General features: G+C 44.8%; 1 protein-coding gene across 2 annotated transcripts; it reads right to left on the reverse strand.

Annotated features, from left to right (window-relative positions):
• Window positions 1-2,001: 2,001 nt before the first annotated feature.
• On the reverse strand, window positions 2,002-10,590 carry LOC123096312 (TOM1-like protein 3). 2 transcript variants are annotated; one of them, XM_044518009.1, is made up of 10 exons: window positions 10,305-10,589; window positions 10,016-10,176; window positions 8,575-8,653; window positions 8,173-8,271; window positions 7,978-8,091; window positions 7,594-7,763; window positions 5,110-5,191; window positions 3,563-3,648; window positions 3,247-3,480; window positions 2,002-3,088 (listed from the first exon to the last, which is right to left on the reverse strand). In XM_044518009.1, exons 2-10 carry the CDS (start codon window positions 10,120-10,122, stop codon window positions 2,329-2,331), a joined length of 1,731 nt encoding a protein of 576 aa, XP_044373944.1. In that variant the 5' UTR covers window positions 10,123-10,176; window positions 10,305-10,589; the 3' UTR covers window positions 2,002-2,328. The 2 variants fall into 2 exon arrangements, with proteins under 2 accessions (XP_044373944.1, XP_044373943.1); XM_044518008.1 differs by having other exon boundaries at window positions 7,978-8,271; window positions 10,305-10,590.
• Window positions 10,591-14,152: the final 3,562 nt, after the last annotated feature.

Below are 14,152 nucleotides of genomic sequence, written 5' to 3' on the forward strand. Positions count from 1 at the left end.
GCACTCGACGTCGTGGTATCAGCCGAAGCCTTCTTGACGTCAGCGACTGAGCGGCGCGCGCCGGATTGGACTGGAACGCCTGCTCTTGTATTAGGGAGGCTAGGTCTGCTTACCGGCCGCGTACGCAACGTGCAGGTGTGCAATGGGCAATGGGCGCAGACCCCTGCGCGCATAGGATTTAGACCGGCGTGCTGACCTCTCTGTTGTGCCTAGGTAGGGCTGGGACGTGTTGATCTTCCGAGGCCGGGTAAGACCCAGGAAAGTGTGTCCAGCCAAAGGGGATCGAGCGTGTTGGGTAATGTGGTGCACCCCTGCAGGGAAGTTTATCTATTCGAATAGCCGTGATCCTCGGTAACAGGACGACCCGGAGTTGTACCTTGACCTTATGACAATTAGAACCGGATACTTAATAAAACACACCCTTCCAAGTGTCAGATATAACCGGTGATCGCTCTCACACAGGCAACGAGGGGAGGATCGCCGGGTAGGATTATGCTATGCGATGATACCTGGTGAACTTACCATCTACTCTCTTCTACATGCTGCAAGATGGAGGCTGCCAGAAGCATAGTCTTCGACAGGACTAGCTATCCCCCTCTTATTCTGGCATTCTGCAGTTCAGTCCACCAATATTACCCCTTTACACTGATACCCATGCATATGTAGTGTAGATTCTTGCTTGCGAGTACTTTGGATGAGTACTCACGGTTGCTTTGCTCCCCCTTTTCCCCCTTTCCTTTCTTCTTGGTTGTCGCAACTAGATGCTAGAGCCCAGGAGCTAGACGCCACCGTCGACGACTACTCCTACTACACCGAGGGTGCCTACTACTACGTGCAGGCCGCCACCGACGACCGGGAATAGTTTAGGAGGATCCCAGGCAGGAGGCCTGCGCCTCTTTCGATCTGTATCCCAGTTTGTGCTAGCCATCTTATGTCAACTTGTTTAACTTATGTCTGTACTCAGCTATTGTTGTTTCCGCTGACTCGTCTATGATCGAGCTCTTGTATTCGAGCCCTCGAGGCCCCTGGCTTGTAATATGATGCTTGTATGACATATTTTATTTTTAAAGTTGTGTTGTGATATCTTCCCGTGAGTCCCTGATCTTGATCGTACACGTTTGCGTGTATGATTAGTGTACGATTGAATCGGGGGTCACATGCCAGGTGTCATTCGATGGAGTTGGTCTACTGGATGGGAGCGTGAGACCAGGTTGTATAGGATTTTTCTCCTACTCATGGTACGACCAAGTACTAGAGAAAAGAAAACCCACGCAAATTCACCTCTAACGAGCAAGGAAAGATCCAGGACTCCAGTGAACCAACCTGTGGTTGGATGGTTATCCCCAGCCCACCAGGGTTCAAATCCTGATGCTTGTATTTATTTCTGGATTTATTTCAGGATTTCCGGCAATGCGCATTCAGTGAGAGGAGACGTTTCCGTCGACAACGAGGTGCCTACGATGACTTCGCAAATTTCAAGATGATATGCCGGCTCAGTCTTTCGAAGGTGCTCATAGGGGTAGGGTGTGCATGTGTGCGTTTATAGGGGTGAGTGTATGAGCGTGTATATGAGCGCCTGCGTCTGTACCGTGTTTAAAACAAGATCCAGGACTCCAAGTAATGTAGCGTGATCCTTGGCCGCTTGTTACAATCAAGGAAAGCTCTGGGCCTCTGGCAACTGTCCATGTTCTTCGAGCGAGTAGTGCATTCTGCCAACGGTACCAGAATTTAGCTGCAAAGAGCTTGAATTCTTTTCCCTTTTTTCGAGATAAGAGCTAACTACTTGAATTCTCAAGCTAACTGTTCAGTAGAACAAACTGGGGCGAGCATAATTGAATTCTCAAGCTAACTGTTCAGTAGAACAAACTGGGGCGAGCATAATTTCTCCACGTTTAAAAGAAACTATGAAATACTACCTCCGTATCAAAATATAAGACGTTTTTGCAGTTCAAAAACGTCTTAGATATTGGTACACGAGGGAGTAAGTCTTACAAGATCAAATTGCAAATTCAACTATGAATAGAATACTGCTGTCAAATGGAGAAATATATACAGCTAAGTAAAATAAAGCAAGAATCGGTAACCAATACCACACAAGAAAAAGGTGAGAAATGCAACTCGCTACACACCACACCCAGTATCATGACTACGTATCTGACACCTGTGACTCTAATTGTCCAATGCGCAAACCAAATAATTCCCTGAGGCAATAAAGAACAGACCGACCGAACCCTCTTATTTGATGATATATCTAATTCGCCGACCTGTAGCAAAACCAGCAGCCTGGCAACTCAATTATGTGTGTTACATGACTGAAACACTCATCACTCAGCGAGTCCTGCGGCTGTTGGCTGGTTTAGATGGAGAAGATGGATTCTTCTTGGCAAAATCAACAAGATCCTTGAAAAGGGCATCCTCAGGTTTGGGCTGGCGGGATGCGGTCGACACTGATGCGCTCTTCCCATTCTCAGTGTTCCTTTGATTAAGAGAAAGGCTTCCTGTCCGCGTCAGCATCTCATCGTAGCCACCTTCATTGTTCTCACCAGGAAAGCCATGCTGTTGCTCAAAGAACTGCTGTCTTTGGCCATACCTTGCAGGAGGAGGCGGTAGGGAAACTGGAGCCTGCGCTTCCCATGGAGCTTTTGGAAGATCTTCACTAGTTGAAGACGAAGAAAAACCAGGAAGTGCAGTGGGGTTTATAAAGTCATCGTCAGGAAGGCTCTCAAGCTTATTCACAGATGGCTCACTCGTAGGACGAGAAGGCATGGAAAAACTGGGTGCTGCAGTTGGGTTTATGAAGTCATCGGGCACATTTTCTGACCTGCTATCATAATTTGGCACTTGATCTGTTTCTGTTTTTGAATGAGATGGTGCAGACATATTGGCTGGGGCCGTTGGGTTGACAAAATCATCTGGTACTTTTTCAGACTTATAGGAGTCTCCACTTAGATAGTCGACACTGCTTGCCTCTGTATAAACAGGCCTTTTAGTCGATGGTGGTGGAGGAAGAAGTGGGCTTGGGTATGGCCTTTCATTTCTTGGAACAGAAGACATGTTGCCCTGTGCTGCTGCGCCATCCCTTGCAGACCTATAATTTTAGTCATGAGGAGCGCAATTTGAGAAAATGATAATACGAGTTTCAAAATCGCAGAAACTATTGAAAGCATGGAACACTAATATGCATGAAATAATAATAATAATAATAATAATAATAATAATAATATAATGGAAAACAATATAGCTTGCCTGCGAGAAAGCACGGAAAACTCATCTTCTGGTTCATCGTCCTCATGGTGTACATTAAGAAGAGGGGCAAATGAAACCCCAGCAGGCCGAGCAGGGGCTGATCCTTGGTTTACGTTACCAGCAACAGGCACTGGTATATTTGGAGGGACTCCTTTTGCTATGTCATCATGACGCTGAAGAACACGCTGCAACTCATCATTTAGTCCTAGAGCCTGAAACAGAAGGCTCTCATCACTGCAGAGGGAATACCAGAAGTCCTGTCACATGACAATGCAAAGTGCACAGAACCAAAAAGGCGGAGTGAAAAAATGCATACCCAGTATCGCTAACAAGATCCATCACACGAGCATGATAAGATCGACACTGCCCAACAAGGTCAACAATGACCTCCTCCCTCACACCCTATAACATGAAGCACAATCAAATCAATATTTTCAGTAAACAGCACTGGCACATGAATGACATACATCAACATCAATAGCCAAAACGTCAAAACATCAGTTCTCCTGAATATCAGTTCATGTATCTCCTGAATACACTAGACAGAGAAGCAAAACGGCATACATCAACGGAAGTTCTCTTTTCTAAGAATATCTTTGTTGTCTTAAAAAATAAGGCCAAAACATCCAGAAGACTATTATGTCGCTATGGTTCTGCTTTCCATCATCAAACTTTGTAACACTTTATAAGCTAGGAACCATTACATTCACGGAATAATTCCACTAATGGGAGCCAAATCCTGGTGGGTGCAATAATGCTCATGTGCCCTCTTTAACTGGTAACTGCTCGGTTCTCCTGAAATCTAGTATTCATATGTATCAAGTTAAAGAAAAGAGTATGGCTATTAATCTCTACTCCCTCCGTCCAGGTTTATTGGGCCCCCTTGTATATTGGGTTCAACTTCGACCATCTATTTAAGTATCAAAATATAAATTATATGCTACCAAAAGTATATTGTTGTTCAACTCCTGAACATCTATTTGAGGTTTTTCCACGATATAATTTTTGTGACATACAGTTTACGTTTTATTGGTTAACATTATGGTTAAACTTTGGCCCAAAATAAAAGGAGGTCCAATAAACCTGGGCGGAGGGAGTATTTAAGTATTCATGTATCTTGGAGATGGTATGATCTTAAGAATGTTTCATTTGGGTCAAAATGGAATGCTTAAAATCATCTAAACTTGCAGGAAACAACTGAGTTAGCAACCAAGGTTTCCATCATACAATCAAGGGTATTTATGTTACAGGCCAATTAAGTTTGAACAGAATAAGCTTTAAATGAGTGCAATGTACTCCAGACATGCCACATAAGTTGGAAGTCGAGTAACCAGGTACTCCCTCCGTTTCTAAATATAAGACCTTTTAGAGATTTCAATGCGGACTACATATGGATGTATATAGACGTATTTTAGAGTGTAGATTCACTCATTTTGCTCCGTATGTAGTCCATATTGGAATCTCTAAAAAGTCTTATATTTAGGAACGGAGGAAGTATGTCATTATCCATTGCAGACGAACAGGCCTGATTAACAATGGCAGAGTCACAAGACTGACAGCTGCCTCTATGAAATACATGAGAATACATCCTGAAACAGCTCAACTCACGACATGTGGATTTACTAACTTCTGAATGTAGCATTAAGATGTAAAACAACAAATAAATCATATCTCTCGAATATAGTATTAAGATGTGAAAAAAAAATCATACGCTTATGCCTAAAAAATTTACTGAACCAAGAAAAATATAAGTCTGGAAGAGATACCAGTCATAATAAAAGAAACCAATGAATGCAAAAAAGAAACAAAAAGCAAGATTTATAATACACTAAAACAAAAACACAATGCTTTTGTGAAGGTCACCTCGGGGTGTCTGTGGTCAAGTGCATTTAACATCTCATCCAGCACATCCACAATTCCTCGAGCACTCTGAATCTCACTTAGACTGTAATTCACATTGGACAAGAAAAATGAGGGTAGAGCAAAACTAAAAAAGTTCTGCAGGGATGAAAAAATAAACACAAATACAAGAATACAATCACTATTTGATATGATTATGAAAATGAGACCTTCAAAGGTACATAATATCTTGTGTGTGCCGTAAACTGTAAAACCTTGTCTTTTGTCGCCAGAAATACCTATGCAGTTATCAAAGATTTTAAACTTCACATGACCTTAGTTGCATGGATATGAGCCTTGTTGCACAGGGAGCCAGAAACAAATTAGTAGCTGGTGCAATGCTTCATTGCGACTTGCTTGTATGTTTTTGAGTTTACTGTGAGAACCAACGAGGATAGTACCAACCATAAGGAGTGGATGTCCAGGTACAAGAACAATATGCACTAACTGATAGAAATATCCAAGTTATATAATGTGGCTATGGGAGGCTAAGAAGCACTGATACGGCCAGAACTGCCGATTTGCCGTTCTGATACGGGGGGACACGGCTGGATACACGTATCCCGCATTATCCCATCTTTTTCGAATTTAAAAAAAAGAAATAAAATCGGGGTACGGCCTAGATACGGCACGGACACAGTGGGGACTCGGCAGTCAGACTGGGCGTTCGGTTAGACCGAACCTTTCGGTTCAGTGCTTCGGTTTACTTTGAAATTTGGTTTTCATATTTTGCTGACCGATCGGTCTCTCGAGAAATCAAGCACCGAGATATCGGTCCACCAAGATTTTGGTTCGGTCCTCGGTGTAACCAAAGAAAACCGAGATATTGATGGGGGGCAGAAATCGCTGAGTCAAATCTTTGGAAAGAAATGGTAACCAGCCCAACAGAAATCAACTAAAACATGCGTACGATACAGGGGTTGCAGAGGGATGGTAGGAGGAAGAAAATGCCGCAGTATATCGTCGCACGCGGGCCGCCGACCGCGAAGGAGTGATGGCTGCTCGCTCGTGGGAGCCATGGCCGCCACCGAGTGGGAGCTATGGGCGCCAGCCACCGCCGTTGTGTGGGGATCATAGGCACCGGCCGCCACCGTTAAGATTACGGGAGGTGGGCAAATCCGCAAATGGAGGCGCTGTGGTGTTGCGTGATGTGCGTGCGTGAAGCCTTGAGGCTGGGGCGCATCAGGATTCAGGATAAGATGCAGCTGCTTTTGTTTTTTTAGTAAAAGATCCGGCTGTTGTTGAGGCTGCGTACGTGGGTTGAGAAAAGGCTAGGAGAAAGTTTGTGGATGATCTATTGGGCTTAGTGTTGCTGGGCTTTAATACGCTATTCGGTTAATTAGGTGAACCGAGTCCAGTAACCGAAATCACCTAAGTTGTTTCGATTGTTGACATTCGCTAACCGAGAAGACGACGGTCCTCGGTCCTGGTTTTTTCGGCTCCGGTCCTCGGGTTTTTTGCCCACCCCTACTCAGCAGCCAGCCTCCAGTGGCCACACTGCTGCCCAGTTCTCCCGACAGCAACCATGGTCGAGCAGGGAACCTCGATGATCGCTAGCAAGGAGGAAATCCTGGCAGAGGAAGATGGCAAGGCGGCTGCCGACGCGGAAGAAGCTCCAGGGAGAGAGATGGGGATTGCAGCGGACAGCGAGGAAGAAGATTTGGGCGGGGATTTGGCGGCGCTGTCATTTCTTCTCTTCTCTATGGGCGGCTGGGGAAAGGGAGTACGAGAATGGGAGGTTGGAAACAGATGGAGCGCTACTAGTCTAGGGTTTTCTGGAATTGGGCCTTACATGGGCTCAGGCTCAAGTGGCGGAGAGCTACATGGGCTCTGAGTGGACTGCTCAAAGTCTTTCATGAATAGAAAGGAGACAACATATATCCAGTAGTAAAAAAAATCTCATCTAAAAATTATCATTAAATCTTTATTGCATATTTATTTATCTAAATACTTATATACCCTGCAGTATCCCCGAATGGCTGTTTTTGGAAAATGCTGTATCCCATGTCCCCGTATGCGTATCGCCGTGTCTCTGTCCCCGTATCCGTGCTTCTTAGATGGGAGGTGTAGTGTGTTCGATCAACCCTATTGGTTTGATGTTATGTGTGCATGTTTTGCAAACCTTTTTGGCTATGCTTGTTTCAATGAAAATAATCAAAATAAGGACTACTCTGTTGTTGATGTTTTATTGGTGCATACAAACTCACATAAAGCAGACATCAAGCTAATCACAAACAAGTTTACAGTCACTAGAAAGGAGGGGGTGCAACTGAGGGAAGCAAAACAAACAAAACAAGGCACATAACACAAAAAGCAAACACAAAGGGATTAAGAGAAGATGAATTATGGTAGTACTGCATGCAACACTAACAAGAAATATAAACAAGAAGTGAACAAACAGAAGGAACCAAATCATAAATCAGAATATGCATGCAAATAAATAAATACCTCAGGGGAGGTGCAGCAGGGGTACTAGATTGGAGAGAAGCTTGTATAGCTACATCTTCATAGCTTTGACCTGGAGGATACAGATGTGGCTGCCTCAAAGGTTGAGTCTGAGGAGGTGTAAACAGTGGAACTGTATTCTCCTCGCGAGGTGGAAAATCGACACCAGCTGCCTGCAGAAACAAAAGGAGAGGCATCCTGATCATGGTTTGTACTGAAGGAATTGCTTAGTAACTCGGCATATTATTGTATATCTAAGTATACAGTGAAAATATGAAATGGAGCAGACCGAAGTCCATGGAGAAAAAATAAGCAAAAAGCTGATAATTATATAATTGTATAACGCAGATAACAATGAAAGAGACATAAGGGAAGACTGGAAGGTACCCTAAGTTCTTGGTACGCAGTGTGGTACTGGGGATATCTCCCGGAAGGACCTCCAAAAGCCACTTGCCATGTGTCAATCAGACTCAATATTTTCTCCCGAACATTTAAGTCTGGCTGTAAAGATAAATATAGGATCAAAACGGAGTCACTTGAATCTGGGAAAACAATAGTTAACCACTGAATTAGTATCGCCACCTTTTTCTTTACGATCTTGACCATTTCACTTAGTATATCACGCTCAATGATCTGTTGATAAACAATATCCCCGCAATTTTTGCTTAGAGTCTCTAGCACCTGAAAAATAAGGCAAGATAATTAAATCAGCGAACAAAGACATGGACGTAAGCAAAAATGTATATGCTGCTTTTCAAACAAATGGATGCACGTGGAAACATAGAACTTATGCAAGGCGACAAATTTAAACTACGTGACAAAAAGATAGATGTATTTTTGGAAAATGTATGCATTGTTAGCAACTGAACGCATGCAGTATTACAGCAACACCCAGGCACATTTAACAAAATTTAGAAGATGTTGTATTTGTACCAAGTCGCGACTCACAATAGTTAAATATACAAGAAATTTCGTAGTACTCACATAAAGGGCCAGAATTTGCACTTTTGAATTCTTATTCCCAAGGCGCTTCTTTAGGAGCTTAAGTGCATCCTTTGCTTGTCTGCATTTCAGGTTCAGCGAACATTTATCAATATGCTTCATGTAAAACACGTGAAAATGGCAAGTTAAATTGAAGAGCAACTGCCAAAAAATAGTGCATTCATAACACTATATAAGACTAAACAACAATGACAGTGATCCAATCCAATATAGTGATAAACTAAGCAATATGCATCACTCCACCATGAGCTTGAATTATAAAGTACTAACCATTAATAAATAGCAAAGCGGCTTCCATTAGTCACAGTAATGGCGTGTTTGGTTTGAGGCCTGGCTAGTGTGCCTGAGAAAATAAGCTGCCTGAAACGAGCCTGGGACGATGCAAAAATTTGCCTGGCCAGGCTAGCCTGCCTCTCATGTGTTTGGTTCCTGTCCTTGCCTGGTTGATGTGATTTGACTGCTTAAAGTATTAAAAAAACAGATGTACAGCTAGTTCTAGACATAAACTACTGCCAGGCTAGTGTTTGTAGTACCCAGGCACATGCAAAGGGACGCCTGGACCAGGCTAATCCAGATGCCTGGGCAAGATACTTCTGTTTGTCTTCTTCCTTTTAATTGAACCAGGCTAATCACATGACAGGAACGCCCAGGCCAGGCAAGCATCTCTCCTACCAGGACATGAACCAAACAACTTCCAGGCAGAACCCAGGCATCCTCCAGGCAAGGTGCACGATGGCGTGGAAGCCATCCAAACACGCCCTAAGTACACATGTCTCAATTATAATATTATTAAAGGTCAAAAGTTTGAAATCACCCTTTTATAGACATATTGACCTTCTTGAGAGCCTTAGGTAATTCCAGCTATCCATAAAACTACATAAGTTACAACTCGCCGCCAGGATGGGGATGGGTAACAAAGAAGTTCTATTCCATGTGACTTTTAAGTCCTCGTTGTAAATACTTCATCGCCAAATATCATGTGACATCAAAACCGCAGGTTTAACAACAGGTGCCACTGATTAATCACAACTTATCCTCCATTAGACTGGTGTTTGGCACAACTAATTATCAACAAACTATTCATCAATTAACAAGACACCTTACCTTCCATGCTAACAACAATACAAACCTAAGATTCCAGATTCCTAATAAATTGCAAAAAAATGGCTAGAAATCTAAGATACACCGCAGCAAGAAATTGTCAATAACATATTGTAGAGAACTCATAGTTACATAACATTAAGTCCGACAGGATGGGATGCAACAAATAACGCCATCATTTTTTTAAAGGAAACAGCATCAGAACCATACTTAATCTCTCTGCTGGAAAGAATTAGCAGATTAGCAATATTTCAGAAGATTAATCCAAACAAAAACCATGTTCATGATGAAAGGCAGACACAGAGGGGCAGTCTGTTCATACCCGGGATCCATGTTGATGATGTCGCAGAGCTCGATGTTGACGGCCCAGTCGGGGCCGATCAGCATGTCGCTCGTCGCCCTCTCTGCGCAAACCACGGCCGCCGACATTTTCAAACCGGCGGCGCAAACCCACAACGACGACCACGTCCAAAAACCCTAATCCTGCACCAGACGAAAGCCCCTGGTCGATCAGCGGCAAGATCCACCACGCCCCGAAACCCCAACCCCGACTCGATCCCTCCCCTCGACCTAGCTCCTGACCCCAAACCCAGAGAGCCCGAGAATTTTACCGAATCTGAGCGGAGATTCAGCGCCGAGCAGCGCCGTAGCCGGCTCTCCTCCGATCCGGGGCGACGGGGCCGACGCGCTCGTGCCAAGACGAGGGGAATGGTGGGGGCGGATCAGATTTGGGGCGGACTGGTGTGGGATTGGAGGTGTTCTTGGTGGGAAAGAAAGACTGGGTAGACTGGGTTGGGGTTGGGGAGGTGGGGGAGAAGGGAAAACGCGGGCGGACGGTGGACTTTTTCCGGCGTGAATGTGAGGGCCTGCAATTCTAGACTAGACTAGCGTTTTGTGTTTTTATTTCTTCGAAACTACTCTGCGTACGATTTTATTCTATCCGTATGATGCCTAATCTAGTGGTGTGTTGCCGTTTGGATCAGGAGTTAAACGGCTTGATCTGCTATGTCGTATGAAATCGGACAAGCAAGAGTCGTACGCATAGCAAGACTCTTATTTCTTTCGTGTTTTGGGGAGAGAAAAATCATGGCTTTATCCGGTGGTTTTTGTTGCTTGGAGCGGGGTCAAATTTGCTTTGGGTGGTTATTTTAAGGTTATCGCGCGAATTAGGGGTGAGATCGTAGTTCAGCTGTCCACACGGGATGCTGTTGCAAAGAGCCATGTGATGCAAAGTTTCTGGTTTGTATGGATGCTTAGGTAGTAAGCAACTCCCATATTTGGTTTGGGGTATGTATGTCAATGATATTCTTTTTTTTTCGAGAAAACTTCTCATCAATTCATCGACCGACGAAGTAGTATAAAGAACACCAAAAAAACTGCATTCTAGGGCTCTCTTGCCTCCTGCTGGCGCCGCCGCCAGTCTGCCTCGTCTCCGGTGGCCTTAGTGGTCTTCAGGTTGGGTCCTTCCGATCTACGCTACACTTCATCGGCGGCGGTTGTTGTTCTGCTGCGCTGATCCTACGGGGCCTTAACACGACGACTTCCCGATTGTCTACTACAACAAGTTTGCCTGGCTCCGGCGAGGGAGGGGCGATGATGGCGGTGCGCCTTCGGCTCGCCCCAGTGCTTGTAGTCGTCGCTAGGTCGTCTATGGATATGGATGTAATTTTTATTATTTCCGGTGTTCGTTGTATTGCCATGATTGAAGATGAATAGATCAGAAGTTTTCTTGCGAAAAAAACTACATTTAGATCCGTAGACCATTTAGCGACGACTACAAGCATTGGAGCGAGGCGAAGACGCACCGCAATCATCGTCCCTCCCTCATCGGAACCGAGCAAACTTTGTAGTAGACAATCGGGAGGTCGTTGAGCTAAGGCACCATAGGACTAGCACACCAGAACAACAACCGGCGTCGATGAAGAGAAGAGTAGATCAGTAGGATCCAACCTGCAGACACAAGGATGAGAACGAATGAAGACCGGATCCGAGCGGATTCATCAAAGACAAACGCCCATCGAACCCCACGAGATCCGCCAAAGACGCACCTCCACACACCCTCTGACGGCTAGAAGCACCGCCGGAACATGGGAGCTAGGCGGGGAGAACCTTATTTCATCTTCAACAAGCCGCCTCTGCATCGCCTTCCCGAGCATGGTACAAAACCTAACAAAATCGGAAAACCACCTAAAACAGAGCCCTCCTGCTGGCAAGAGTCGGGATCCACCGCGCCTCCATGGTCCTAGGACCATAGTGGACACTGGAGAGCGTGAACAAAATCCTAGGGGGGCAAGCGAGAGGAAATAGCTAGGATGATCAGAGATGTCAGAAAATTAACTGGGAGATTAAGCTTACCATGGCATTTTTTCAATGGGAAGGCGGGTCAGGACCCGGGATGGCCCGCCCGATGCTCCGCCACTGAAAGGAGACGAGGCGGACTAGCAGCGGCTCCGACAAGTGGCGAAGGAAACTCTAGTTGAGAGCGCCCACGGGTCGCATGATGAAGAGCTACGTCACGCGTGCTCAAGCTCAAGGTATTCTTCAGTCTTGGTCGTAATTTTACTTGTTGGCCGGCGGTCCTTTGTATAACGGCTGCTATTTTTTTAGTTTTGTCAGGTTAGTGTCTATGTGGTTTGTACCTTGATCTTTATTATACGAATGAGACACGTACTTCCATGCCAAAAAAAACATGTTGTCAAGGCCCGCTTTATGTTGGAATTCACTTATGCAAAACCATAAAATGTTACTAGTAAATTTTGGCAATAGATTATGCGATACAATTGCTTTATTGCTAAATCAAACCAGTAAAACATTTGATGCTTAGTGTAAAAAAATCTTCAAGCAAGGGCAAAAGAACAAGAAGAGATAATGGACAAGAAAATAAGCATCTCACCACAAGCAGCAATATGGGCCCCCAGCAAGATCAGGAAGAAACTCGTAACACCTGGAAGAACGAACGAAAAGGGAAAGCACGCTTAGGCAAAAAAATGCCAAAGAGAGGAAAGAGAAGAGCCTCAACTACCAGGAAGGACGAAGGGCATACTGTTCGGGAACAAAGCAGGAAGACACGATCAGATAGCATGGATAAGCTCGAAGAGGACCTCTAGCGAAGTGAGGGATGGGCAGGGTGAAGCGTAAGGCAATGACGACGAAGGGAAAGAGAAAGAAGGAGGAGAAAAGCAAATGCGGAAGGAGATGGGATAAACACAATGTTGAAAATATGCCCTAGAGGCAATAATATCGTATTATTATATTTCCATTATCCATAGTTAAGACTTTATATTCCATGTTATAACTGCTATGATCATGGAATATGCGATTCAGTGGAAGACTCATATGCACGTGTGGAATAATAAACGGTGAACAATAGGTTCTTGGTCTCGCCTCTAAGACCGGCTCAAGTGTTGTTGGTGATCACGTTTTCCGGATCTTAGGATATCGTTAAGTGTAATGATAGTCCTAAAACAACGTTGAGGGTATGATGTTAGAAGAACGATCATATTGAATCGACCCAATACTTGTCTGTTATACTATGTGATCATATCGTCTGAAATCATCTGTTATAACATGGAGTGTTAGCATGTGTTTTTAGTTCCTCAGACAATGAGAGTGTCTCGGTCACCTCCTACCAGACGATGGGCTTTGGGACTGCTCAAACGTCATCTGTAACAAGGTCATCATAACGACAACTTTCAGGCTCATCGAAAAGTTTGACAAGTGACTGGACAGCTCGAGAGTGGTATTTGGTCCTCCGATGATGGAGAGATATTCTTAGGGCCCTCTCGGTGTGACGGCATCCATCATCACCTGGCCAGACACAGGTGACTACGTCACGGTGATGCCGGGACACGTCAACGAGAAAGAAGAACAAAATCGGTAACAGGAGCAACGATATAGTGAGTATGGTGATGACTTAGGAGGATACCGATGCACACCGGGTCTTGTAAAATATCGCGGAGCAAAGGGAACATCACATGATAACCAAAGGTTCGCTCGAATATCATTCGTGTAATCATAGGGACCGATATGGATGTCCACGGTTCCGCTATCTGTCATTGAACGAAGGGGTTTCGTTCATGTCGTGGGTTTAGCACGGCAGATGTCCTAGTGTGAGGACTTAGTCGTGGAGCCATCGCACCAGGTTAGCTTAGAGGGGTTAAACGGGACAAAGGACACGGGAGTTTATACTGGTTCGGCCCCTTGCGGTGAAGGTAAAGGCCTACTCCAGTTTGAGGTGGTATTGCTTATGTCTCGATTACCAGGGAGCGAATACGCTTGACCTAGCTTTCGATCTGTTCTCTCTCTCTTCCCCTAAACCGCTGTCGGGTCGTCCCCTTATATACATGGGTTGACGCCCCGCGGCTTACAGAGTCCCATCCGGCTCATACAAACGTGTCCGGCCCAGTGACTTATCTTACATGCCTTACAATACAAGTTACATATACATGGCGGTTTACAC

The sequence above is a fragment of the Triticum aestivum genome, chromosome 4D (assembly GCF_018294505.1).
Source record: "Triticum aestivum cultivar Chinese Spring chromosome 4D, IWGSC CS RefSeq v2.1, whole genome shotgun sequence".
NCBI lineage: Eukaryota > Viridiplantae > Streptophyta > Magnoliopsida > Poales > Poaceae > Triticum > Triticum aestivum.

Coding starts and splice junctions, on each gene's coding strand:
- LOC123096312 (XM_044518008.1), bottom strand. CDS start 10,122: ATGTCGGCGGCCGTGGTTTGCGCAGAGAGGGCGACGAGCGACATGCTG. Junction 7,764..7,977: donor CTGCGTACCAAGAACTTAGG/GTACCTTCCAGT, acceptor TTGTTTCTGCAG/GCAGCTGGTGTCGATTTTCC. Junction 3,481..3,562: donor GATCTTGTTAGCGATACTGG/GTATGCATTTTT, acceptor TTCCCTCTGCAG/TGATGAGAGCCTTCTGTTTC.